Raw genomic sequence first — 27,469 nt, 5'->3', positions numbered from 1 at the left:
TTATATAGCCTCTGCGGACCCGCCCACTGCAGTTCGGATCACTCCGCCAGGCACTATTTCCTCTGCGCGCCAGCCGCGCCACTGACGTAGGGGTGGAGCGCAACAAGTCCGGCAGCGCGGAGGAATCAAGGCGCTCCGAACCGCGGTGTGACTACGCGCTTGGCGGGCGGGGAGGGACAGCGAGTGGACAATGGAGCGCGGGGTAAAACCTGGCGTGGAGCCGCTGGAGCGGGGCCGGAGCCCTGAGGTGTCCCCGCCGAGGCCCCTCAATTTTGGGGGCGCCTCCGTGACTAAAGCCTTTTGTGAGAGTTTTAAACCTAATTCAGGCTAGGCACCTGCGGTTAGCTCCCTGCTTCAAGCGTGCCTCCTTGCTTTCCCTCCCGTGAGGAGGGGCTCCCCTTGCGGGCCTCGCCAGGCCGCAGGGTGCCCATGAGGAAGGGGAAAAAGGGGTTATTTTAGCGTGAAGGAAGCTGCTTGCTTCTGTGTAAAAAAACCTCTCAGATATTTTTTAATATGCTACAGGAGAGCGGCAGGGATGTGTGCACCCCTATGGCAGACCAGAAGCAGCACGGGAAGACACAAACCAGCTGGGGCTGGTACAAATGAAGCTAGGCCCCGTGTGCCGCCGTTGGTGTATAATAAATACGTGGCCGGGGCAGAGAAACGGGGCCAGCGCCTGGCCCGAAGCAGGAGCAGCCCGCCAGGGCGGGGAGAGAAGCAACCAGGAAAGCAGAAAGATGAAGTGGAGGAGAAAGAAAGTTTGACAGACCCAGAGATCCAAGTCCTGCAGACAAGCTGCCCGCATGAGATATCATGGAGTGAGTAAATATATGTATATATAAAATATGTATATGTACATACAATGCAGTACATATCTGAGCTGTCGTGGGCTTTGCAACTCAGAACTAAGGCCTTGCCACAGCGTTAAAATTAATCACTAATAGAAATAATAAAAATGCCTGTTTCTTAAAGCTGCTCCCTCTTGCAAAGCACCCCCTCACGCACCTCCCTCGCACTCGAGTTGGCCCCCTGTGCCATCCCAGCCAAAGTGCCCAGCGAGCCACGGGCACGGCTGAGTGCAAAACCAGGCTGCGTTTGCAAAGCTCGCTCGACACCGCTTGGCTCAGGCCGCCGACAAAATCCCTCCCTTGCAGGCGCCCACGGAAAACTGCTGCCTACCAAACGGATAACACGGATAACACAACGCCCAGGGCTGCACGCCAGCAGGAAAGGAGAGGAGGCCCAGCAACAGCCCTGTGATTGGTTTGAGGGAAACTGGCCCACATTTGCCTGACACACAGATTTTACAGGAGGGGAATGCTCTGGGGACCTTCTCGGCCTCTTTGCATTTGTATTAAAACTCAACATTACAATAATTAAAAAAAAAAAAAAAAGGCAGCTCAAACATCCAGGTGGTTTAGCTGAAGAAGAGCCACAAATGTCTTTTGGTTCCTGTGCAAACTGCTGTAGGAATGGCGCTCAATGGCTTACATTGTGTACATCTGGAGTTACAGAAACATGAAAGGTTTGAAAAGACTTTCAGAGTTAGGTCTTTCATCTTGTTTGAAAGTAAATAATAATACTAAGCTTATTCAGTTAGTTACAGAGTGTGCATTCAGGATGGATGTGAAAATAGTTGAAAAAGCACATGGCAATCTATTTTATGACAAGATGGAGTTTTATAACGTGAATAAATACAGACGATGCAGTGCTGTTCTTTTATTTAATTAGGCTGGGCAGCCTACCACTAGGCACCCTGACTGAATTTGTACCTGTTGTCTGAATCCTGTAATCAAACTGTGGAGCTGTGCACCCCCAAAGTGTCAGATTCATGGAATGTTCAGACTGCAAAACAGATGCTAGGCCCTACTTTAATAGAATCCTTAAATATGACTGACCGACTTGCTGGAGAGCAGTGCTTTCCTGAACTGGGAGGAGCTGTCAGTGAACAAAGCCACTCCATTTTTCTCCTACACCGTCTTTACAAATACCCCTTGCTGCAATTTCAAGGCAAGCTGGGTGAAGAGTAGTGTGTCCAAACAGACCAGTATGTTTTATACTGACAAATACTGATTTCTTATGTCCAAAAGTCTGTCACTTCATGTCTTTTATTATAAACTCTTTGGGGCAGGAGCTGCTTCTTTATTGTGTTTGTGTGCAGTGTATATTCCAGAAGTATAGCTGCTCAGACATATCCCTTTCAATGAGCTATTTACAACAGGGATCCTCAGACTTAACAATGGTGTAGCTAACCATTTGGCTCAGAATAGCAAATAGAAGTAACAACAGTAAACAGAACAAGTAGTATTCCAACCACTCTCGTAGGAAATGTTATTTTATATCTGTAGCTAGTCAGCTCTCCACAACCTGAACTAGTTGGATATACCATGGATAACTGAGTAGGGTAGATAAAACAGCTGATAAGTGAACAGTGGAGATAAAACAGCTGTTTCTAGATCTACATTGGCTCTGGTCTCTGTGCCATACCTTTCATCCCTTCCAGCTCTGAAGAGCATCACAGTCCAGACACAACCGTGTGAGCCCAGCCAACCCAAAGAGAATAAAAGAATTTGTTTCCAGAGGGTTGATCCTGACCTAGTGCAGGAGAAGCCCAGTCATGCTGCCACAGGGCTGCCCGCAAGCCGCCAGCATTACTGAAACCGCCAGCCTGGCTGAGGCGTTGCAGACACCGCAGAGCCAGCAAGACCCGTGCTAAGACCCAGCTAAAAGCTCCTGCACCATCTTAGCCAGCGAGTGCAGGGTAGCTGTGATGTCTCTGCTTTATTGGCTTTGCCTTTGGCTCTGGTTCTGGGAATGTGGTGCAGAGACCCCGGAGCAGGCCCTGGGGGGACTGCAGGTTTATACGTAGCTGGCTCTCTGCTATGTGAAGTAATGGGGCAGGGCTGGTAGGCCGGAGTTCCCCTAAATTTCAGAGTTTGATGCCTCTCTCTTGCTTTAGGGCTGTTCTGCATCTGTGGTGCCTTCGTCTGGCCATGAGATACCCACACACGCAAGAGCTGACCCTATGTGTGTTTTGCATAGTTGCATACAGGTAAGGAGAATGGCCAAAAAAAGCTATCTTTTTCCACTGATAAATCACCATAAGCAGTCCGTTCACGGATGCATGTTCATTAGTGGAAACACAGAGACTTTTTTTTGTTTAATGCAACGTAGTCCCTTTAACCCCAGAGAAAACATCTCCCTGAGTGCAAAACGAGGGGGGAAAAATGTGAAGGCAATGCTGGAGATGCCGGGGATTGAACCCGGGGCCTCATACATGCAAAGCATGCGCTCTACCGCTGAGCTACATCCCCTGCCCCACACCCCACTTCTCGGGGATGGGGCTATGGGGGTCTTGGGGTCGGTGCTCTGACGTTTCTGTCCCAGATGGGAGCTGAGCTGCCCCAGCCAGGGCCTGTGCTCACCCGTGGCGCTCCCTACACTGCACACCACCTTCCTGCTCGCTGCTATCCCACGGCAGGGCCAGGCAGGGAGGAGTGCAAGGTCCAGGGCAGATTTGGCCGCAAAGGACTGATCTTCTCTAGGGAACATCTGTTGGCTTCATCAGTTTGTGGGATGTGATTTTATGTCGGGGCTGGGCAGGGGGAGACATGCAGGGCAGTTCCTCCAGCTAACAGCAGACGAGCTGTGCCACCCATGCTGGGTACGGGGCAAGAGATCCAGGGAGGAGGAGCTGCTGCCCTGGAGCAACAGGGAGCTGAAGCTGTCCCTTGTGCACCATACAAAAGGGAAAAAAAATGCAAGCAACGGGGTGTATGTGGAAGAGGGAAGGGCAGAGATGCTGATATAAACCCCCTGCAATGAGGGGACACGGGCAGCCAGAAGGCTCCTGGATCCCACTGCGAGCAGCATACAGTGATGCCAAACGCCAGAGAGGCACAGCTCCTGCAGCACACAGAGCTGTGTGCGAACCTCAAGCACCCTTAGAAGTACAGGAGCGCTCCGCGTGCACGCACACAAAACAGCGTTTTTCCCTTCGGCTTGGCTACACGCACCGAAACGGGGCTGGTGCGAGGGTGGGGAAAAAAAAAAAAAGTCATCCTCCCCGTCGGGGAATCGAACCCCGGTCTCCCGCGTGACAGGCGGGGATACTCACCACTATACTAACGAGGACGGACTGATAAACGTTTTTCGGCCGCCCGTGGCTAGCAGCGCTGCGGCGCAAGGCGGAGGGAAACCTTCATTTCGCAACCCTCGCCGCCGCCGCCGGGAAGCGGCTCCTGCCGCTAAGCCCCAAACGCGGCAGCGCCTACAGGGACACCCGCCTCGCCGCGGGAGCGGCTTTGCCCCCGACCTAGGGGCAGGGACTGGAGTCCTGCCCCCAGCTCGGCTGGGCATCCAAAAGACCGCAGTCACCGAGGGGGGGGAAAAAAAAAAAAGTAGAGCCCTGCCGAAACCCGGGATCGAACCAGGGACCTTTAGATCTTCAGTCTAACGCTCTCCCAACTGAGCTATTTCGGCGGCCTCTTGTGCCCCCACTGGCTCCAGCTACCACCGCCCGCGCCCCGGGCGGCCCCGGGCGCAGCCTGGCGGGGGCCGCAGCCCGGCGGGGCGCCCTGCCCGGCGCCTGGGGCTGCCGCGGGGGCTCTGCGGGCCCCTCCGCGCCCGCCGCGGCATCGCTTTCACCAGAGCCTTGCGGCGCTTGTAGCCCTGCAGGGACACAGCCAGCCCCGCGGGAGAGCAGGAGGGGAAGGGCCCCCCCGGGCACCCCCAAAATAACAGCAGCAGCAGCAGCAGCAGGGTGCTTGGGGCCGTTTGCACGGGGCCGGCTCAGGAAGGCACCGTCGGAAAGGTGGCACCCGCTGGCACACCCCCCAGGAGCACACTGCGTCCCAAACCACAGCATGCAGATTTGTCATGGATCCTTGCTCGCATTAGCAAATTTGGTCTAAGATCTACGTCTCCCTTCTTATCCTGATACAGTTTGACATACTATTTTCTAACTTGAAAAAAGAAATCCAGAGACATATGCTCAATCTTAATTCTGAGAAGGTGCAAAACACGCAATTCTGCGGCACTTCGGCCTGCAGCTGCCAGCCTTGTTTACCAATGATCGAGCGAAGATCCCTGTGGACCACAGAGGAGCCAGTTCTTCACCCTCCTACGACCTCAGGAATGTTCTGGTGCATCTCCCGTCTCCATACGGTTTGGTGCATTACCGAGCATTAACTCCTCATTACACGCTCCACTTCTTGCTTTAGTTCTCCCCATTAACCAGATGAGCTACAGGCCTTGGCAGCCCGCGGACCATGCTGCCGTAGGGACGGCGAGGCGCCCTCGTCGCAGAGCCTGCTGCTGCTGCAGGGCGCGATGTCGTTTCGCAGTTACTGCGTCACGGCCGAAATTCGTTGCCCGCCCCCCGAAGCGCTAGGCCAGGAACGCTGTAAGCCCCGCGGTGGGGGCCGAGAGCCGGACTGCGGATTTGCCAAGCCAGCGCGGTCTCCCGCCTGCACAAAACGGACGAAAACGGCACGCGGCGGGGTCGCGCGGCTCAGGGAGGGGAAAATGGCCGCGGGCTCCAAAAACTGGACCTCCCCGTCGGGGAATCGAACCCCGGTCTCCCGCGTGACAGGCGGGGATACTTACCACTATACTAACGAGGACGGGCACACTCATGTATATCCCCCGGTGCCACTATAACCGGAGCGCCGCGCCGGCGCCGCCTCGACGCAGACGGCAGGGACGGGACGGGGGGCCGGGCTCGGCACCCGCGGCTCCCAGAGCAGGGCCTGCCGCCCGGCACAGCCACCGCCACTGCGTGATGCGCGGCGGGGCGGGATAGGGCCACGGTGCCTATCTATGTGCAGCGCGCGAAGGAGTGTGCGGAAGGGGGATGTAGCTCAGTGGTAGAGCGCATGCTTTGCATGTATGAGGCCCCGGGTTCAATCCCCGGCATCTCCACTTGTTTTCTTCCCCCGGGGAAGTAAAGCAGGGTGCTCTCTCTTGCCGTGTTTACCCAAGAGCCATAGTTCCTTTTTTGCAATTTGTAAATAGCCTCGAAATTTCCGTTCTTTTCTTCCCTCGCACAAACACAGAGCACTTTGCAAACTTCTGCCACAGTCCTTGCTAGAGAGGAAGGAGTGCTGCGTGTGTGTTTGTGTTTATTGCTGAACACTATGGCACTGCAGCATTTGTTTTAAATATTCAGCTACGACAGGGTATTTCCCCTCTTGCTCAAAGGCCAAAGCTCGTGTTTCATCAAGCACATTACATTTTAACTTATTTGTGTCAGAGCCCGGGCCCCTGCAGCACGTAGGAGTGGCAGGAGCACACCTTCAGCGTTTATCATGGTTGGGTGCACTGGCTTCTTCAGGAGCACGAGCTCTGCAGCCAGCCCCAGCAGCAGGTATCCCGACCTGCCAGCTGCATATGAGCGAGGCAGGGGCTCTCCAGGGCCCAGGCCCAGCTTCCCTCTGCAGGAAGGAGGGTTACTGCCCACACCTCCTAATGTTAAACCATTACAAGCAACAGCAAATTAACAGTGTGAGCATGGGGTTTAGCAAGGAAGAAAAACAGTAGGTGAAAGGAAAGGTAAATCCAAGCAGGTTTCCCTCTGGGTCTAACAAACCTTGTTGCAAAATCAACAAATCACATGTTTAGTCTGCCCCATTTCCTAAAAGCACTTCTCAAAAGTGCTCCTGCACCAATTCACAGAGGCCAATGAAATTCAGGGTGGTTCAGGAGCACCACAGTATACAAAGTGGCACTGGTAAACCATGGAGGAGACTAGGACATGAGATCACAAGCATGAGACCTGAGCCAGGGCTGGTATAAGACAGCATTTTTAAGATACTTTCCCTACAAAATTGACAGCCAAGGCCCCTATCCTCCCACAACGGAGGCTGAGGGCAGGTCTTGCTTGCACTGAGTGAGGAGCACTGGGCTTTGCAGCTCCTATTTTGATTCTATTCATATTTACACATCAATAGGATGGTTCTCAGACAAAATGTACCTGAAAAATCTGCAATGCAAAATCATCTCGGTTTTTCTTGAGTATTTACAGTCAAGCCAGGGAGCAAGGTGGGGCATTGCAATGCTCAGTTGTCCTGGCACAGTCCTACCGCGCTTGGCCTTCAGGAAATTTCTGGTTTAGTTCTGCCTTGACTGTAGCTTGGCACAGGAAGGCTGAGCAGTTTGCTCGTGCTAACATTCACAGGCATAAAAATGACTGTCTGGACTTGTTCAAAGTTAAGCTTTGAATTCCCCTCCACTTCCAACAACTGCATCATACCAAGCCTGCCGAACATTGTCTCATACTGTCCCTGGTCGCAGAAGTTAACGTGGATCAATTTAGCACTATGCTGCACAGGCTTGTGATCACGGCTCGCTGAGTCACCCAAGTGCCAAACCAAGGCACTGCACAACCTGTCCAGGGACCAACTACCTTGTCTTGTCTTTTTCCTTACCACTACAAAAGTGCAGAAAATAGTGTCAAAGCTTCTCTGAGAAAAGCTGTTTCCACACTATCAGCATATATATTCATGGATCTGCTTATATGCACTGCACAAATGCAAGTACACTGGCACAGCAAGTCAGAAGGAGAAAAGGCAAAACAGTCTTGTGGGCAGGAGGAGGGAGGGCCATCCCCAAGCAGCTTCAAAGCCATCTGGCCCCAAAGACTACACACACATAAGGCGCATACAGAAGAGCTAGGAACTCTCCCCCCCCTACTTTAGGGGTAGGCAAGTGTGCTGCAAAAATAGCAGAGGAAGGAATGGACCAGGCAAGAGGGAAGATTAAAAGAAGAAAGTAGTGAAGGCAAGGTTCATGGATACTCTGATCCAGTGACAAATTCCTACAGGGGGAAGCAGGAGAAGAAATTTTGGGACCAAAGGTTTTGCCTGCATTTGGATCTGCAGTCATACATGAGGAAGAGCCCAGACAGCTCTAGAATTCTGTTTATTACAACATCCCACATAGAAAATCTCTCTCCTGTGCAAACCAAGAACTCTACATACACAGTGTAGCCCATTTGACTAATATAGTCCAGAGAAACTTTAGTAACAAATAATCAATAAAATACAATGGATAAAATTATCCAAACATTTATATTACAAAATACCAGGGAAATAGCTGGTAAAGCTTCTGAGAATACAGAGGGCTTCCCAAAAGAAACGGAGTAACAACCAGTTCACTTATAAAAAGGTACGTGCTAGCAGTCAGCAAGTCCATTTTTGTTCCATGAGATTTCCAAGCTCTCAAAGCATCCTGGAGAAGTCAAACACTTCACAGTGCTACAGGCGGCCACTTCTTGGCTAGATCCTCATGCATAACTTCAGGGATCCACTGACAATAGGCGGCGAACAAGTCTGGAATGGAAGAGAGGAACCATTAGGCGGCTGCAGGAGTCAAGGACTGGAGCAGCCTGCTGGAAAGTCAAGGCCCAAAGGCGTCAGCCTGCTCGTACGCAGGCTGGGGAATGAAGGCAACTCTTGCCGAGAGTAAGAACCACCATTCCATCGCTATGACAGTGTCCAAGTTTGGATACCTATATGCAGATACAGAGGTATCAAGTATGGAACAAATACTGCTAAAGCCATCACTGCAATCCTGTTTGGAGGAATTTTTAACACTTTGCTGCCGCTTCTGTAAGAGCATTCTGATAATCTGGTACCCTAATATTGATAAAAATGAATTTTACCTGACAATGAGAATTTTTCCTGTATCCACTGACAGTACCATCATAGAATCTAGTCTTTTAAAACCCCAAACCAAAACAATTTAACTTTGGACAGAACTACAAGAAAAATTTCTCAAATACAAAGAAAACGCTGCTTTCTAAAGGATAGAAAGCTCCACAGTTCTTCACAAGAGCCAATCACACAGCACTTAGTGCTTACTTCTAGTAAGAAAATAACAAATGTTTGGAGTATATGAAATAAAACAGATCACCTTTTTAGCTACACTTCAAAATACCAACTGTGCTTGAGATATCACAAAGCCCCCACGGAAATGACTAATAAATAAGCAAGCAGGACACTCACACTTAGGATTTTTCTTCCACGCGGCCAGCAAAGCATCACGATTATCACAGTTTTCTGCAACTAGAGCCTGCAGGAGGGATTCTGTTCTGGGCTGAAGCCTAAATCAGTCCAAAATAAAATGGTGCAACAAAGCAACATTCATTAGCTCAACTTAGCAAAGGAGTATGTCACAGCTTTCAGCCTACCACTCTCAATGCATCCTCTAATACTGTTAGGAGACTAAACGCAGATGTGTAAAAACACATGACCTTTGGATACAGGAACATATCATTAGCTTAAAAAAAGTTCACTAGAAGTCATTTACTGCCCTACCACTTTTTTTGGTTAAAGGAAAAGTAGCAGTCTACTCTCATTGCTGATGGCATGAAGAGGCATTGAGAAACCAGCTCGCGCTGGGGAAACAGAACTACACAAAACAGCACAGCACAAAGTAAAGCAAGAAGGAATCCACAGGTCTCATGTTGAGCTCTTAACTGACTAAAAAAGGAAAATCCTTTGCAATTGTAGTGTAATGTTTGTGACCTCAGTTACATTTAACAAAGTCTTTCAAAGTTCTTGTACCTATCAGCTCCATGAAAACTCACAGGAAACTCACCGAAAAAGCTTATTATGGTAAACAACAGAGGGCAACACAGGAAAGAACATGAGAGGCAACAGCTGACTCCTTTTGGGGGTCACGGTTCTATAAATGCCATCAAAAGCATGAGAAAAAAATTGGGCAAAAGTCTTTAGAAACCTGTTTGGTTTTTTTTTTTCATAAAAAAGAAAAAGTATGATGGGCCAAACTGCAATGAAAAATAAGAAAAAACAGTTGCTTAAATATGTGAGCAATTTATCTGTACGGATCAGCCCACAGAGGTCAGTGTGACCAGTGGGTTGCATGTGTGCTTCCGTATTTGCCCTTAAAATAGGCCAGTTCTCTTGAGACAGAATTTTTCTTGGTAAGGAAATTGATTTTCCTCTCCCCACAACTACAACCTAGATCATTATCTAGAACACCCTCCCCAGGATTGAACTTTTTAAGGGAGTTAAAAATATTCAGTGGAGAGAACAAATTAAGTTTAACAACTTACTTGGACCATGTCTTCAGCATTATGAGAGGACTGGACAGCAGACACTGGCTATAAGAAGCCAACTTTTCAATGACCTGGAAGATTTGTTAGATCAAGTATATAATGAACAAGGTAAATGAATTGTCCTGTGGAAACAAACATTAATGAACATAGACTCCTCTAGATTTCAGTCCCATATTCCCTATTATCATCTCTCTCTCTCATCTATGTCCCTGTACCAGTCTTGTCCTGCCTGGCTTGCCAGATGACTCCTGTCTCTCAAAATGGACAAAGACCCAAGTTATAGCTGTTTTTCCTTTGGGAAAACAGGACTTCTATTCATGTCTCTCTCCTCTCACCCAAATGCTGATTTCCATGCCATTTCATACTTTAGAGAGATCTTCCCTCCCCCATCAAATGGGACAACCCCCTGAAGCCACTGGCTAGTTATTAGGAAGGGGCACACAAAGAAGGCAGCCACAAGGCTTGCCTCCTCTAGAAGCTGGGCTAAAAAACATATTGTGAATGTCAAGGAAGTGAGACAGTTGGAATATGCTTACCTTTCCTTCAAGCAGGAACCTGGCAAAGTATTTATAGCGATCGATACCTTCTGGATAATCAACTTCCACAGCAGGGAGCTGCCAGCTAACTCGATCTGGAAAGAAAGATCACACTGGGTCTCCTAAACAATCAAAGAGGAGGTGAAACTTCCAAGTGAGATGTGACGATAAGGTGCTAAGAGACCTGGAGAAGTTACTGCCATCACCCAGATAGCCTCACTCCTTCATAACAGTGGGAAGACATGGGCACGAAACAGCCAGGCCAATGGGAAGATGCTGGTATTTAAACCCTGTGAATCCCATGGAGCTACTCAAACCACTGTTAAGCCCTTTGAACAGTCCAAGTTGAGCTCAACCCTTCTGGTGTTGTTGACAGTATTGTTCAATAGCATTACAACAACTAAAGAGCAGCTTTCGGGCAAAATTACTGAGAAAGTGTTTCAAGAAACTTACAGAAGACACTTGGCCTGTGGCATCGAATTCTGCCTGTTTCAGGGCAGTAAGATGGAGGAGGATTTTCCAGGGGTTTCCCAAAGTGGCAGTAAGGCGGCAACAGAACGGGAATCCACTCAGGTTCAACAGCAGACACACCTTAGAAAGGGAAAAAATGCTGCAAAATGAAGTCTTGCTGCCAAGAGCCAGCCACGAGCCAACTGTCCTATGAGTAAAGCACACAAATAGGCTCTCATCTCCCCAGAGGCGAGAGTTACTTATAGGGTTATTTTTAAAGTCAGCTGTATGGATTTTAATTTCTTTTGCTTGTGCCATGGTTAAAGGGCAGCTACTGCTGATTGGGCTGGTGCAGAGCAGCTGTTTCAGAAGTCCAGCTTTGCTCCAGCAAATTTTACTAGGAAAAGGGGAGGAATAAATTGGGTCCATTTTTCCCAGGTTAAACTCCAGGAATTATAAGGATTCAAATCCCACGAGGCAGTACCACTCTACAGAGAGAATGCAGGTTTGTGCTCAGTTGCCAGTAGCAAGAGAAATGTTCTGTTAAGGCACTTCTGAATTCTTAACCATATCTGCAGAATGAGTACAGACCACTGCAATGTTACCTTTCATATATAATTTTGTAGTCTCAACAATTTCTTGATACACCACAAACTCCGGGAGTTGTTTGAAGAGGATCGAGCTTGGATGGATGAACACTGGTTCGTCCAGGAGAGCAGTCTTTAAAGAGAGCACAGGGGATTCAAGCAGAGTAAGACGAGTTACTGGCAATCCAATTCCTTGACTGCATCAAATTTCAGTCTCTCCTAAATGTATGTTTATATTGTTTCCATAAGTGACAGAGGTTTTAATAACACCACCCTTTTCTGCTTCACTTTCTCTCTGGAGACATTAAGAACTTTGCAAGATGCACTAACTGCACTTCCTAGATCTTTTATAACAATTCCTACATGAGGACTGGGAAACTGCAACATGGGAGGCTTAAATTCTGTGTAGAGAAGTTGGAGAAAGCCAGCAGACACAGCCCCAATGCTGAATCCAGACCGAAGTCCAGGCTTTGCACAGGAGTGTCTCCCTAACACACACACACATGAGGGAAGAGGAATTCAGTCAAATCAAGCTGCTTACCTTGTAAGCATTTTTCCACTTGTCATCTAGGAGCTCCTCTGCCTGAGCCCGTCGGGCAACATGATCCCCTAGCCCTGCCAACACAATCTGTCTCAAGTAAGTTGCCTGAGCTTCTGTTGGGGGCTTCATTTTTGGATCAATGTAGAGGCCAGCATCAGAACAGACTGAGTTAACTGAGGGGGAAAAAAAAAGTCGAGTTAAGACTTGATGGAAAGAAAACGTTTCAACAGTCCGGTTGATTTGCTGCCCCCTGAAGGAAGACAAAAACAGCAATTCCTCTCGAAATCCGCAGACTTTTACCTGCTGTTGTCAGCTGCCCTCGCAAGCGTCTGATTTCCAGCATGGCTTTGTATCGTAGCCCATTTTCTTCACAGAATTTAGGAGTGCACCCTGCATATTCACAGGCCCCCACTGCTCCTGCAAGCGAACAATCAGATGGAGAAGACAATGACTCAGTAGATCAGGAGTTTTCCTAGCAGAACATTAAACTGTGGGACAGTACTGTCACAGGCCCACACGGACATACCACAGTTCCCACGCATTCAGGGTTGTTTGTTAGTTTGGGACATTTGGAGGCTGCCTGGAGCACAGTCTAGAAAATATTCCACTAGACTTAGCCCTACAGCAGGAAGATGACTTTGGTTATGTAAAGCCAATAGCTCAGGGTCACAGGGAGGAGAACAGAATGGAAATTAACAGTACAGGGAAATCGCTCACTGTAATACCTAACATCACCATGAGGTCTCCTAGCTTTTGCAACAGCCCTTGCCCAGCCCAGATCCTTTGCATCTGTAAAAGTCTTGCTTTCTTCCCCTTCAGCTTTGCTGTCTCTTCCTCACTTACTGCTGGTCTGAAAGAAACATGAAACACAGCATAAATCAGTATTGTGCTTACATGCAGAATGACCTCAAAGCAAGAGAGGCAGGTTTAAAAACAAGCTACAGAAAAGCTCAGTGCCACTGCAGAGCCAGGAGTCAGCACTGCCCTATCACTGTGCTGTGACAAGGCCACATGTCCTATAAACAGGATCTCAGGCTAGTTTACTCACCTGTCATACTCTTCAAAAAGCTCCCGGACAGTCATTGCAGACACTATGGTAATGGTGTATGGCAGGCAGTCATGCTGCCTACTTAATGCCAGCATCTTTGCGTAGCGGGGGGCTACAGGAAAAGTGGCCATTACTCTGCCCAAGGGGCTAATAGGGCAACTCAGCTTCGCTGTCTGCTGCTCCTTCAGCCTGGAGGAGGAGAAGGAGAAAAGTCATGCAGTAAAGGAACTTCTGCTTTAATGCAAGTTTGGGTTCCTGGCTTTGGCAGCCCAATTCATTTGTTTCGGATTTGTTATCTCTGTTTTTGTTACATGCAGGCCTCGATGGCTGGGCCAGAGATTCTTCTTTTCCATGCAACTCCCACCTGCCCTGCACAGAGCACTCCTAGCAGTGCCCTTCCCTGCCTGATCCTCAAGCTGTGCCAGTGGCTGCGAAAGCCCATGGACCCTCCTGGGCTGCAGAACCAGCAGCTTTCTGCTTCCTGGCAGAGCAGCACAGCTGCCAAACAGCATCTTCTAACTCCTCAGACGAGCACACAACAGAACACCGTGGCACTTCTTGCCCTTTTCACTGTCACTCTATGCAGAAAGACACTTATTCCAGAAAAGCTGTGCCCTAATGGCTCCGACAGAAGCATGTTCCAGAACTGAAAACACACGGAGGCTCAGACCAGGGAAACAAACACAGGTGAACAGCTCTTAAAATGATGCCAGTCTATACAAAAAAGCACATTCTCAGAAGTGAAAGATGCAATGGAAATGTGAGTGGGTGGGAAAGCAGTGCTCACTGCCTTGGTAACTGGTGCTTTATCACTGAGAGGAAATTTGTGGGAGACACTGTTACCTTCCTGTCATCAGGGGCTCCTTCAAGGCACCCAGGGCTATCAGCAATTCCTCAGCTGCTGCAAGTGCTTCCGCTGGAGGTGGCGTTGGGAACGGGAAGTTGATTACCTACAGACATCAAGATAAAATGTCTGTCAGTGCATCACTGACACGGCTCTTGCTGAAGAGCAGAGTCTGAATGCAGTAAGAAGTCCACGGAGTGGAAACCTCCCCTCTGATTAGGTACACCAAAGAACAACACTTAGGAAGTTTTCCAGGGACAACAGGAAAGGAAAGACAATGGGAGGAAACAAAACAATTAGGAAACAGAAATACCAGTTACTCTTAACTGCCACTACCACCAACCACTGCCTAGGTCAGGCTGCTCTAAGGTCTAACTCTTAAATATTTCACACTCTGAAAGTGCTCAACTATCTCCAAAACATAATTCCTATTTTGTCAGCAGAAGGACTACTATTCCTCATCCACTTCTGGGACCTGAATGGAAGTCTGTGAAGTTAAAACACATATGCACACAGCTTAGGCCCTTCTTGTTTCTTCAGTATAAAAATAGCCTCCATTCTTCCTTAAAAAGCAGACAGGTCCATTTTCTCCCTCTCTCCCTCTGAACTACAGGACTGTTACTTCGCTGATTTTTAATTAGCAAGAATCTAATGAGAAAGCTCCATTATCTGAGCCAAAAGACAGGAAGTTGCAAAGTCTATTAAGGTCTGATGCAATTCACAGCAACTTCTGCAATTTGCAGAATCAAAACCAAGTCCCAGGACCCTCATTTCTAACACAAGACACAGCCTCAAGCAGTGAAGATAAAGGACAAATTTATGTTTGTTTCTGGTTCCTATGGACAAGCATTTTAATGAGTGCCGTAGCACAAAATCAATTTTACACTTCACCTTTTCTATATTCAATGCCTTCATTTGCAGGATCAAGTCTTCTACCGGTCGCTTTGTTATTTCTGGAGCAGAAAATTGCTCAAAATCCATGAACACTGCTGAAGAATATAACCTAGTGGAACAGAAGTACTGCTTAGAAACTTAAAAGAAATCTTAACTCAATAGATATGCATCAAAAATTGGCAAGAAAAAAAGACAGCTGTGGGATACTACTTACATAACCATGTAACTATTTGCATGGTCCAGGCATATTCACTGCCTTATTCACAAAAAAATTAATTTAGCAAGCCACGCCAATCTGACCATCAGAATAAGGGTTTTAAGCAAGAAAAAGGCTCCTGAGAAGCCTAACTGTCAAACCTACATCACCTGTGACGGCTTACATTCAGCTTCACCTCTCCTATTTGGATTAAGAAGAGACAAAACAAAAATGTTTTAAGCAGCACTAGTGCCTTGTGAAAGTAGAACAGTAGGACAACTAAAGGCAGTAGGACAAGAGAAACTATCAAATTCACAGGGACACTTGTTGGGCTTTTCATTTTCCCAAACCCTCTTCAGGGCAACTAGCTAACCTGTAACAGTGCCCTGGTTCAGTCCGGCCAGCTCGACCCGCCCGCTGGTTAGCCGAAGCTTGAGATGTCCAGGTGACTCTGAAAGACGAAACCCCAGTAATTTTGTCGTAGAAACGTTTCTTGACCTTTCCACAGTCAACCACATATTTGATGCCAGGGATGGTAAGTGATGTTTCAGCCACATTGGTGGCTACAACACACAATCTTGTTCCAGGAGGAGGAGGCCTGAATACCTACAGCAAACAGATGGGCACGTGAAACGCGTTGTCAGTAAGCGAAAAGAGACAGTCAGTTCATACATACAAAGAGATTACAATGTGTACAGTACAGCAAGTGAAATAAAACCAGGTCAAGAATTTATATTTTTTGTCCCCAGCTCTGGAGCTCTCTATCCACCTCAGTTAATCCCTCAAACATGCACAGCGCACAGTTTCCAAGCAGTCCAGACGCCAATGGCTAGTCATGCTTAGACACACTGCTGTCGTCTCTGAGGTCCCAAGAGGGAACATAAGAATTTGCAAGTGCTGCTGGATAGCAGTAGGATCCTGGCAGGCCCCACAGCTATGACTAAATTTAACAGGCTACAGGACTGCAGCTTTTCATGTCTTCCAGCTTGCTGAACTGGCACATTAGGGACAACACAGCCCAAGCAAGGCCTGGTCTGATCGCATCCCAATTTGCCCATTGGTCCATTCAAGTCTGCCCGCTGATGGACGTTTTAAGAAACAAATTTTAACCCACAAAACACAAACGACTTAACACACAACATAGCCACATATCAATAAAAGTCACTTATTCTTGTGACAAAAAATCCTTTACCTTTGCTTGTTTCTCTGGTGCTAGTAAAGAATAGAGGGGGAGCACATAGAGTGGAAGGGAAGAATCTGATTTCTCATCTGTAAAGAAACAAAACAATATTCTTAAATACACAGTAAGTCAGCTTCCAAGGCTTAACCACAATATCTTCACAGACCCAACCTCATTTAAAAGTAGCAACAAAGCATTTGGTATAAAGCTGAAAATGGAAAACCTTAATAGCTTGTCCATTACACAGGTCTGATGTGCTATCATGCCAGCTTAGCAAAGGACAGCTAGTTTGTGTCACACATTTCACAGGTGACGGTACATATGCAATTTCTATTTCATAAGTGCCAAACCTTCTTCTGAGTCTGCATCTCCTAAATCAAGGTCAAGATCAGATCCTGCAACGTCATCATCAGTTTCAGCATCTCTGTCTTCATCCCCTTCATCCACTGGTATGACAGAGTAATTGTCCAGATCAATTTTGGGGAGTGTCTGAAGACGACAGGAAAGAACAGCACAAAGCATTAAGCCTTTCTAAGCATAGTATTAGCCCTTACGTAACAGACACAACCAACAATTCCTATTGCTTTAAAAGCAGAGCTGATTGCTTCTTCCAAACTTTTGTTGACATGAAGGTGACGAAGGGATTGAGTGATTTCATTTATACTTCAAGGCTGAGATGCTAATTCAATGTTTGGTAACTGTGAGAGTCGGGGGAAAAACCCAAGTAAATATTTTAAAGAGCATTCTGTGCAGAGCCATTTTTTTTATAGGGATTTTTACCCTTTGCCACAAGTGTCCTTTACTTGAGGCCACTTCAGCTACCAGGATCTGATGTCAGCAAACAGTATATCCATAACATCGTGATTTCCTGCTAACAAATTTCATGCAGGACTTGGTCAGAAGCCAAACACTACTCTCACTCATAGACACATCAGTCCCAATTTTGAATAACAAATGGTGAGATGAGAGCAGTCCTGGAGTCAGCAAGTCTAGAACTATTTCCATTAAAGTTTTATTGGTCAGTACTTAACTGAAATCAATCTTCTGCCTGTAATGTTCAGGGACACATTTTAGTGCTCTGCTGCTCATAATGCAGCAGTTATCAGTGTAGATAAAGATGTTCCTTCTAAACACTGGAGAATACCACTAAAGAAAGGATCCATTGAAAAACATTTTATTTTTCCCTACCAGAAAACTGTGAAAGCAAAAACTAGTATTTCCATCTTGGACAAAAGGCAGATGAAAATATTCTTGGAGCTTAAAAATGAACTATAGATTTTAAATCATTTAATTCTCCTGCTTTGCCTGAGTCTGAAGACACTTCAGGACGACTCTGGCCTACATACATCCCTGAAAGGATATATTCCCTGAAGGGGACCTATGTAGGACACAAGGCTTCATACAGGTCTAGAACAGAGTCTGGAGAGAAACACAGCTACCCAGGAATACTGTTTTGCAGGGAGGTACCTGCTCCTTCCTGTCTCTTGGTGGAATTCTAGCCATCACACATTACCATAGCTTTCTTCCTCTTCCTGGATTTCTTAAATTTTCTGATTTCTTCCACTGATTCTTCTTTGTCATCATCCCCTAGAGAAACAGCAAGTGGAATTACTGTTAGCTCAGCATGCTCTCCCCTACAGTGAGCGTGGAAGCCTGGTCATACGCTTTGCTTGGGATCCACACAATCTTGCTTGTGATTCAAAAAGTGTCACAGTATGAAGGAAGCAAACAATCATGTTGAGGTCAGGGATGACCCAGAAGTTTAACATTCAGGTTCAGTTTAGGAATCATACAACAGCTGAGGATTGACAGCAATACACACAAGAACTGTACATCTTGAGGTTTAGGAGAGGATTAGCTGGGTGTATCAGAATTTAATTTTCTAACTTTCTAAAGTCATTTTGGGAAATTCCACTATCCTCGAAGCAAACAACTTCCAAGAAGCAGCAGTACTTCCACTTGTAACTCAATCAACAGAATGACTGAAGAAATGCAATGGATTCCAGGGAACCAGAAGGCATTATATATAAAAAACATTTGCCCTGAACCCAAATCAGCACAAACTGAACAATCAGTTGGGCCTTTTCCCACTCCTGGTTTTTGAGGTTTCCTTAGGTGCAAAGCAAGTTCACTTCTTGGTGAGATAAATTCCAACTTTAACAATCCTTTATTCTATAGCATTACCTGCAGTGTTATTTTTTTGGAATGGAAAAGCTTTCCTTAGCCTTCTACAGAGTGAGTGAACTTCCGCCTGTCCTGTTAAAAACACCAAAATCCCACCTGCAAGAGAAGAGATGACTCTAAACCTCAGCATAGTTATTTCACCTTGGAAAGTTTCAGAACTCATTCTTGATAAGACATGTCAAATATATTGCAAACTAACATGGAGGAACAGGGTCTTTGTCTGCACTACTCCCTCAAGAAACATACTGTCATAACGATGATTTAAGTGAAGGCTAATTTTCACAACAAAAATCTTCCAAGTAAAAGCACATAATATATCATTATGGTCCAACTTCTTGTTAAAAAAAAAAAAAAAAAAAAAAACAGAAGGTTTAAGACATGTTAAGTGTAAAGAATCTGAGAGGTTCCCTGCAGTGACCTTACCTGAGGGTAACATTCGATGGATTTTACACACTTTTCTGAAGCACTCCCCACTATAGTCATCTAGGGGGGTTTTCTTGTTGAAGTGAATAGTTACAGGGAATTGCCTTGCATCTACCTGGACAGGAAACAACAATAAACAGACAATGTTGCATAACCCAGCACAATCAGTGCAGCTTTCATGGGAGAACTAGAAAACTCATCCAGTGTTCTGTTCAGCTCTTATTTTTGGTAACCTACAAAACATTGGACCCACAGAAGTCAGTGTTGTCCATCCTAAACACCATGAAACCAAACTAGAAACCAAGCTTTTTTCTCTTGCAGATCATCATCTCAGTTTGAGGCTTTCTAGTTCTCCCAAGCTGCAATTTCCAGTCTTTCAAGATAACTGAATTCCTGCCAGGTAAACTTTTTCTGATAAAAATGGAGAGAAAAACACTCAAAAGAAAAAACAATGTAAACAAAATAACTACTTTTAAATTGATAGCTGAAAGATTTCAGCACCAACTGGAAAGATGAGAGTGCCCTCACTGTGTTTCAGCCATTACAACTGACATGGATCCCAATAAGAGGAATGATACCTGAATAACAGGAGGTACCGCAGAAAACAACCTCTTGTTCTCAGTGAAATCTTCAACACGAAGGGTAGCTGACATGATGATCAGCTTCAGTGGTAGCCCTTTCTGCAGGGACACAAACGCGCTGTGTTATTCTGTGCCTGAAAGCATATAGCAGTTAAGCTACACAGCACACAAGGCTGCTACTATTGGTGGGTCTGAATACAAGGCTCTGCCCCAAAGTACTCAAAGGCAGCACAGCAAAAGCACCATGTCAAGTGATGAAGGATACGCAGACAGCTTCAAATGCTACCTGTCTTAAAACGGACAAAAAAATTGCACTAGCAATCCTGATACTACCACTGACTTGCCTGTAAACCACTGAACTCTCTCATCTCTGTGTATATACATACACATATCCATAAGTAAAAGAAAAACAGATACCAAGAACTGTCACATAGTCCACCAACCCTGCTTCCAATACCTGTCAGGACTAAACACTGCAAGGTGTCTGCCAGGATCCCAGCAAAGTCTCCTCCTCATCACTGTTATTAGATGGCTTATTCCAGCGCAACAGTAAGCATCTCACTTTCTAGTAAGCTGCTAATTCTAAATCTTTACCAGTGTCTTGTGGCACTCTGAGTCTGGAAATTAATTGGATATTGACTGGAAAATGATCTCTTGGTACTGAGGTACTATTTTTACCCTTTTTGTAGGTCCTGTGCTTCTTCTATCACAAGAAAAAAAACAAACATGCATTATCTGTCTGTGTCAGTGCTATTTTACTGTTTTCCATCACATTCCCACCGACTTCCACACCACAGAGTCCCTCTCCCTCCTCACACAAAGCCTTTTCATGTCTAACTGTCTCACATCCCCTTCCCCAGTATGTCCACTTCTAACACTGAAAAACTGCCAGGCCGTGCAGCTACTACTCTTGCTTCTCTTACCTTTTCACGAAGAGGCACAATGCGAGACAAGAGGCCTATCAAGATATCTGTGTACATACTTCTTTCATGGGCTTCATCAATAATAACTACTTTGTACTTTGAAAGCAGAAAGTCCTGAGAAGGAAGAGAGAGAAGATCAGTGATTTCAGCACCTGAGGTCTCATCCAAGGTTATCTTTAAGTTATGACAATCTATAGCTACACAAACACTGACTCTACCTTCATCTTCATGGCTGTAGCGTCCCTCATGTATTTGAGCACAGTTTAACATGTTTATCCTCCTGCTACCTGACTGAGGCAGGTAACTAAAGCAGTGAGGAGCTAAGAGACATGCATACCATCCGACACGAAACAAGCAGCCTGTCACAGGCTTGAATCCCAAAGCCTACATGAAGCACCCTAGTTCCCGAGACTCTCTTCCTTGCTCTTGTTTTACAGAGCAAGAAAACCCAACATTTAGAGACTTGGGCAGGAATATAAAGAGTTAACATGAAATACAGCTGCAGTGCTGAAACTGGTTTTGCTTTGAAAGGCTGGTAGCAAATCCATGCAAACTGATTGGTATTTCTTTCTAGCTATACAAAATACTTCCTTTTTATATCATTGAGGACAGCAACTTACCTTCTGAATTTCTTTCAGCAGCACACCATCGGTCATGAACTTGATTTGTGTTTCATCTGTCACATTTCCTTCATATCGTATTTGATATGAAACAACTCTGTAAGGAAGCATCAGGACAACCACAAGAAAAGCATGGGGAGAATCAGAAAATTCATGTTCATACCAGGAAGCAGCCTTTAACCTAATTAAATCAGGGCCTGATACCAGCACAAGGAAAAGTACATCATCAGCTCCCCAGAGCCTAACATGCGCAAACCAGTAGAAGCTGGGATGCAGAGGAATTTCACTTTGAATTATTTCACTGTTGTGGGACACTTTCTCATGGAGATACAAATTAGGACCATTTCCCACACACCATCTTCAGAAAGCTCTCTCAAACTTACAACCATTAGGGCACCAAGTCTATGTGTGTTTTTTTCCCGCAGACAACCCAGAGAGGGATTATAAGTAAGCTTCCTACAGTCCTTTGCCAGAGACAGGACAGGCAATAAGTAAATCTCCATTCCAGTCTATCACATACACAGCGCATCTCAGTGTTACCTTCCCAGCAAGGTCTCAGCTTTTTTTTTTCCCCCCTCACCTGCGCGACAAGTTCATTTCCTTCGCAACCCGCTGAGACATGGACACTGCAGCCACACGCCGAGGCTCTGTGATCCCAATAGCACCAGTTGAACTAGGAAAGAGAAGTGGGGGGAAGGTTGGTTGTTTTAGAGAGAAACACGTAGGAAGATGACAACGTGATTTCTGTACAATGGCTCTGAAGGCAATATTATCACTTAGGCAAGTTTTCAGTTAAAGTTAGAAGGAAAACGGAGGAAGCTTTGGAATCGCCCTTGTATTATATGTACATTGATCTCAAGATATACGTATCACCAAAGTGATTTTTTCCCCAAATGTTTTCTCTTTGGTTTCAGTTTTTTACTGAACTCCAGTCCCCCTAGGCAGCCTTCTGACAGTCTGGTGCATTTCAGAAGAAACTCAGGCTGCGGAGACAGCAGCACAGGAGGTGGATGCACCTTCTTACAGCTCAGAATAAAGCATCTTATGTGCCGCCCGAGCTTGTCAATATAAGCAATAGCACCAAACCAGCCATGCTCTTTTTAAAATGGTTCCTAAGAAATATGCATATTTTCTTGCAAAGGTAAAATAAACTTCTATAAGAAGAGGTTAAACTCTACGTGCTATGGGCAGGCAATAATGCCCTTCTGTGAAGAACAGAAGAACGACTTTGAAGGAAACTTTCACCACAGAGGTTTTAAAACATTACTTATTTGGAGAAACTTTTGCAGTCACAAGCATAATCTTTTTTCCTTCAGATTTTTTATAAACCCATTCAACATGGCCACTACCACTACACAGAGAAAAGCAAGTTCAGTTCAGGCATTCCAGAATAAAATCAGAAGTGACTGAGCTAGCTTGAATTTTTGTAATCACATTTACTGCATATAAAAGATGACTCATACCTGGTATAGCCAGCTTCATACAGAAACTGAGGTACTTGAGTGGTTTTACCACTTCCCGTTTCTCCACATATGACGACAACGGGATTCTCATTAATGGCTTCCATGATGGATTGCTCTTCAGCAAGGATTGGAAGCTTTAGCCTTGCTTCCTAATTAAAATAAAACACACATTTTACTTGCACTGTTTTGTCTCCACTCCTTTTCTGTTTTTCACCAGGATTGAAATCTGCTTCAGGTTATAAAAATCACGAACAGGAATTCTGCAAGCTCTGTGGCTTGAAAAGTTCTAAACCAGCTAATATCACACTGTCATGTTCAAGAACTAGACTCAGGAAAACAGCTTCTCAGAAAGTAGATGTCAAGGTGTACACTTTAATTTGTGAAACTCCAGAGTTTCACGAGTTTATTAATAAGGTACTTCAAACAAAAAACTATTTCAAAATGCTGCCTTGTTTGTTCAAACATGATTAGAGATTTTGCTCTTTCTGAAGAATACTCTGCCTACATCAAACAGTAAAACTATCCTGATTAATGGATAATGTAATAGGAGAAACAAAAGCAACTTCACAAGACTTTCAATGAAGAATGGTAAAAGGCTGCTAATAGATTATACATTTAAAGCTAAATACTTATGACATAAACCAAAAACATTTTCCTTCTGCACAGATTAGACAGGCTCAAAGCTCACACTTGTGCATGTATAATTTGCCAGAACCAGCTCCATAAATGCACATTGGTGCAGTGCCAGTAGTATTAGTGATAGACACAAGATAAAGCTGTAGTGTCTGCGGTGAATTAATTTGATAGAAGATACCGTAATTTCCATCCCCCTTGATAGGCATTTTACTGTTAACAGAGCCTCACCTGAATCTCAGGAGCCCTGTCCACAGGGATGAAAACTGCAGGCTTGCAAGATGGTTTGTTTGATGCTGTCTGACAAACCGTTGCACTAGGAACAGCCTGCTGATTAGTCGCTGTCTTCTTAATGCTTTCCTCTGGCTTTTCAGCTGCATTCAAACCACTGTCTGAAGCCTTTTCAATTTCTTCTTTCTGCTCTTCCTTCTCCTCTTCAGAGCTATGGGATTCTTCCTCAGGCTCCGATTCTGAACCTGAGCTGTGCCTTCTCTTATTTGCCCCACTGATGCTCCTGATCTTCTCGGGTACAACAGCCCCTGGCTCCTGTACCATCCTAGAACAAAACATCAACACACAATCTACGTTTTGTTCAACATTCTCCAGGCCATCAGGCCAGACACTTCTTCCACACAAAAAAGAAAAGTCAGATCACTAAAAGTCACTGCCTGAGCCTGAACCTGGGTTTTATTCAAGTAGGTAAGCCATTCCTCAAAGGAAGGGGGGAGGTTTTCACAACTCTGCTAGGTAAAGCCTCGGCTGACCTGATTTCGTGTTTGCAATAATCGTGATTCATGCAGAAGGCTGGATCTGATGACCCACAGAGGTCCCTTCCAACCAACATTTCTGCGATTCTATTGAACCCAGCTTTGGACAGGTATAGACTCTTCTGCAGGTACACTATCATGTATTCAAGTAGTTCAGTACAGTAACTGCTTCCCTGGAAGCTAAACCAAGAAAGAGAACTTCCCTCTTCCCACCAGAAACAAAAAGAGTTGCAAGAGCAGGATCTGTGCTGCCTTTACAATCTAGAATACAGTGACTACAACAACCAAAACAAATCAATCTCTCCCCTGGCAACATGCTGGATATGTAAGCTGTATTCTTATCTAAGCGTGCTCTATATTGTTATTTATTCATTTCTTAAAAAGCCATCCTTGTAGTTTAATTTATTCCAACTTCTGTCCAAATGAAGCTCTGGATAAATCTAGTAAATTATGGACTGCCTTAGTCAATGTTTTCCAATATAGCAAAAAAGTAAACATTTATTCCACCAATTGTGTAGCTTAGCATAATTTCTTAGTATATGCACATACAATTGTTACTCATCTTGCTCCCTTATGAAAGGAAGGGCCATGTTATTTTAAACATATTACCAGGTAAAAATAGAAAATATTTAAATCAGTCCATTCTGAAGAACACGTATGTAGTAAGAACATTGAAAAATTGAGCAAAAAAGCTAAGAAGGTGCCCCTTTTTAAATCACCGCAGTATACCTGGGCAGCTCTTTCAAAACAATGCTTTACCTTTTAGTCTGATACATTCGTTCCCCAACACCCAGTTTGGAAGTGGTGTACAGAAGCTTCATTTCTGCCTCAGAAGCCTGGACCTCATTTAGCTTGCTCAGCAATTCAGCTCGCTATGTGGGAAAAACAACCAAAAATCAGGGATTATCTTCACTAGCAGATAATTTCATATCAAGAGTAGCCCTTGGGTTTTAAAAGATGAACTCTGGCAGAAGTTCCTGTGAAGGTTTAAAGATGTTTCTGCCATCACATGTTCTCTCCTCCCCCATGAAGGCTACTGTCCTGCACCAGCATCAGGAGAGAAGAAACATGGACCTGCTCCTCCACTGCTCCCACAAACAGCTCAGCAGCAGCCCTTAACAAACAGCGAAGAAGATGGATTTGAACTAGAACACTGGACTGAGAGCAGGAATGACTGAAGCATCCTTTCAGCTCACTTGTGACATAAGACAGCCCTGGCCTCTAGAGGATCAGATTAAACTACCTCCAAAAAAAGTCTTTAGAGTTCAATTGTCGAAGCCCATATTCGGGCACTAAAATGAACAGGAATTTTGTCTGGAAAGCATTTACAAGGAAAAACAAAAACAAAAACTGTATTTGCAGAAAGAAAATATACAAGAGCTGAAAATAAATATAACAGAAGCATTGGCAGTAGCACACAGCTAGGAGTGCATTAAGATCAGTATTTTGTAGCAGGGCCACCCTTCTCACACACTCTATTTACTTTTAAAATATGGTGTCATTTACTTTGCTAGTGAGGTATTTCACAACACACATAGATCGTGTACACACAGTGTCCACAACAGCAGTGAACTGAACTTTACATCAAGTTTTCCCTAGCCCTGCATCATTTCTTTCATTTTGTAAGAAAGAGTTAACACATTGAGAGAAAAAAAGCAAAAAAAGTATACAAAGGCACACACCAATTTTAACACACTGCACCAGCAACAATGAATCCGCCTCCTATGAATTATTCCTACTTTAAAGAGGAGAAAATGACATCCAGGGTGATTAAGTGTCTCGCCAAGGTCAAAGAGAGAAGAGGAAACAGGACCCAGAAGCGGCGAGTTCCTGCACTGCCTGACGCAGTAAGAGGGGCAGGTCAGGGTGAGGGGAATGTTTTTCAACCACTGGAAGTTACACTCAAGACACCATGGGTGGCTGCATGCTTTTGCCAGAATACGCAGAAAATAAATGGCTAATGCTGTAGTAACATAAACTTTTAAGCTTCAGCATCAGCGTGTCCTTGAGATGCCTCCGAGAGCTCACATCCCGACACCGTGCTCTAGCACTACAGAGCGGTCGCTCCACCGCTGGGTTTTGCACCGGCAGCATAAAGACATCATGTATCAGAGTCACACCGCAAGGGAAACCTCGGCAGATGCTTATTAACATCAATCTTTTCTATACACTGATATTATTAAATTCATTTCATCATGACAGAAGGCACAGAGCTAGAGTTTTACCACCAAGAAATAACATACCTGCTTTTTCTTTTCTTTCTGCTCTAAAACTTTCTGCAAATTTTTCTTCCGTTTCTTGCTTAGGGGCTTTTTCTGCTGTTGCACAGCATTCACTACTTTTTTCTTCTTTGCTTTTTTTGCTGGCAGGACCAGGGCATTACTTCCATCGACTCCTTTCAGCGTCGCTTCGTCTGAAAGCATTTGTTTGATTATTTACCCATGCCAGGTAGCCTATTTTCAGCATATTGCTCAACAGGCTTATTGCAAACCTGACTAGATTTAGCTCAGTTTTAAACAAACAGGACCCCCATCCCCAGCCAAAACAAACCCCACATTACCAGTAAGGCCAAAAGAACATGAAACCAGGGACTCAATGCTCCAGTGCTTTTAGGGTGTTTTTCCTGGACTTATGTAACACTATGAAAACTGCCTTTTTTCAGGTCCCCCTGAGAGCAAAGGGCACTGGAGCAGGCTAGGACTTGGCACCTCAGCGTGACCTCATGGCCTCCTGCTGCTCCCATAAATAATTAATTTACACTAATATAAATTTATATTAATAAAGTTTTAATAATAAGCATAGGATAATAAAAATAATTTTAACAAATAGCTATTTGAATAGTGCAAAGTTTAAGAAAATAAGAATATAATTTGCAATGACTGTTAAGAAAATAAGTATTGCTTAAATAACTACTGTTATAATAAAGCGGTTATTAATAATACAACGAATATAACAAAGTGCTTTTAAACAATTTAATAACCATTTTAATAAATCGAAATAGATTATCACAAAAATAAAAATATAGCAAATGTATAAGAGTATTCTGGCAGTTCTGCTTTAATGATAAACACTCGTAATAATGAAAATAACGGCTACGAAGGGGACGGCCAGGCCAGGCCAGGCCAGGCGGTACAGGGGGTCCGCGCCGCCAAGGCCTCCCGCCCGCCGGTAACGGGGCCCGCCGCACCTCCCAGCTCCAGCTCCACCGGCAGCGGCTCCGCGGCGGGCGGCGGCGGGAGCGCGGAGCCCCGCGGCTGCCGCGCCTTCCAGTTGTGCCGGCGGCGCGCCCTGCCCATGGCGATGATGGCGGCGGCGGCGGCGGCGGCGGCGGCGGCGGCGGCGGCGGCGGCGGCGGCGGCGGCGGCGGCGGCGGCGGCCCCACGTGCGGCTCCCGGCGACCGCCGCTTCCGGGCAGGCGCGCGCGGAGTCTCGCGAGAAGAGGGCGGCGCGGGAGGGCAGCCCCGCCCCGCCCCGCCGCGCAGGCGCAGCGCCGAGCGCCCCGCCTTGACGCGCGCAAC

General features: G+C 45.7%; 1 protein-coding gene, 1 long non-coding RNA gene and 5 other non-coding genes across 12 annotated transcripts; 2 read left to right on the top strand and 5 right to left on the bottom strand.

Moving 5' to 3' along the window:
• The first annotated feature begins 25 nt into the window (after positions 1-25).
• LOC106489899 (uncharacterized) lies at positions 26-22,501 on the top strand. 3 transcript variants are annotated; one of them, XR_001293492.2, is made up of 4 exons: positions 26-202; positions 523-818; positions 2,960-3,052; positions 22,003-22,501. It is a non-coding gene; the product is annotated as an uncharacterized lncRNA (long non-coding RNA). The 3 variants fall into 3 exon arrangements; XR_010885896.1 differs by lacking the exon at positions 22,003-22,501 and having other exon boundaries at positions 2,960-3,309; XR_010885897.1 differs by lacking the exons at positions 2,960-3,052; positions 22,003-22,501 and adding an exon at positions 1,155-1,962.
• Positions 3,243-3,314, bottom strand: TRNAA-UGC (transfer RNA alanine (anticodon UGC)). The gene has a single exon. It is a non-coding gene; the product is annotated as a tRNA-Ala (tRNA).
• Positions 4,063-4,134, bottom strand: TRNAD-GUC (transfer RNA aspartic acid (anticodon GUC)). The gene has a single exon. It is a non-coding gene; the product is annotated as a tRNA-Asp (tRNA).
• Positions 4,410-4,482, bottom strand: TRNAF-GAA (transfer RNA phenylalanine (anticodon GAA)). The gene has a single exon. It is a non-coding gene; the product is annotated as a tRNA-Phe (tRNA).
• TRNAD-GUC (transfer RNA aspartic acid (anticodon GUC)) lies at positions 5,553-5,624 on the bottom strand. The gene has a single exon. It is a non-coding gene; the product is annotated as a tRNA-Asp (tRNA).
• TRNAA-UGC (transfer RNA alanine (anticodon UGC)) lies at positions 5,851-5,922 on the top strand. Its single transcript has one exon. It is a non-coding gene; the product is annotated as a tRNA-Ala (tRNA).
• Positions 7,906-27,247, bottom strand: DHX37 (DEAH-box helicase 37). 4 transcript variants are annotated; one of them, XM_067306937.1, is made up of 27 exons: positions 27,139-27,247; positions 26,195-26,364; positions 24,711-24,823; positions 23,416-23,740; positions 22,552-22,700; positions 21,669-21,761; positions 21,089-21,185; positions 20,469-20,582; positions 19,543-19,644; positions 18,965-19,079; positions 18,542-18,637; positions 17,871-17,944; positions 16,708-16,846; positions 16,370-16,446; positions 15,551-15,783; positions 14,979-15,090; positions 14,087-14,193; positions 13,244-13,432; positions 12,921-13,045; positions 12,496-12,612; positions 12,196-12,368; positions 11,673-11,787; positions 11,071-11,208; positions 10,618-10,712; positions 10,079-10,152; positions 9,006-9,103; positions 7,906-8,330 (listed from the first exon to the last, which is right to left on the bottom strand). In XM_067306937.1, the coding sequence occupies exons 1-27, from the start codon at positions 27,245-27,247 to the stop codon at positions 8,248-8,250; spliced, it is 3,432 nt and encodes a 1,143-aa protein (XP_067163038.1). In that variant the 3' UTR covers positions 7,906-8,247. The 4 variants fall into 4 exon arrangements, with proteins under 4 accessions (XP_067163038.1, XP_067163040.1, XP_067163039.1 ...); XM_067306939.1 differs by lacking the exon at positions 13,244-13,432; XM_067306938.1 differs by lacking the exon at positions 18,542-18,637.
• Positions 27,248-27,469: the final 222 nt, after the last annotated feature.

Source organism: Apteryx mantelli, chromosome 17 (genome assembly GCF_036417845.1).
Source record: "Apteryx mantelli isolate bAptMan1 chromosome 17, bAptMan1.hap1, whole genome shotgun sequence".
Taxonomy (NCBI): domain Eukaryota; kingdom Metazoa; phylum Chordata; class Aves; order Apterygiformes; family Apterygidae; genus Apteryx; species Apteryx mantelli.
The sequence above is the reverse complement of the archived record's forward strand: the minus strand, read 5'-3'. Positions and strand labels throughout refer to the sequence as shown.

What these genes read in the sequence shown, in the direction of transcription:
- DHX37 (XM_067306937.1), bottom strand. Translation starts at nt 27,247, where the DNA reads ATGGGCAGGGCGCGCCGCCGGCACAACTGGAAGGCGCGGCAGCCGCGG. An exon ending in CCATCGAATGTTACCCTCAG is followed by an intron (nt 18,638 to 18,964) that starts GTAAGGTCACTG and finishes CTTCTCTTGCAG; the next exon opens with GTGGGATTTTGGTGTTTTTA. An exon ending in AGACCTCATGGTGATGTTAG is followed by an intron (nt 12,613 to 12,920) that starts GTATTACAGTGA and finishes GTTCGCTTGCAG; the next exon opens with GAGCAGTGGGGGCCTGTGAA.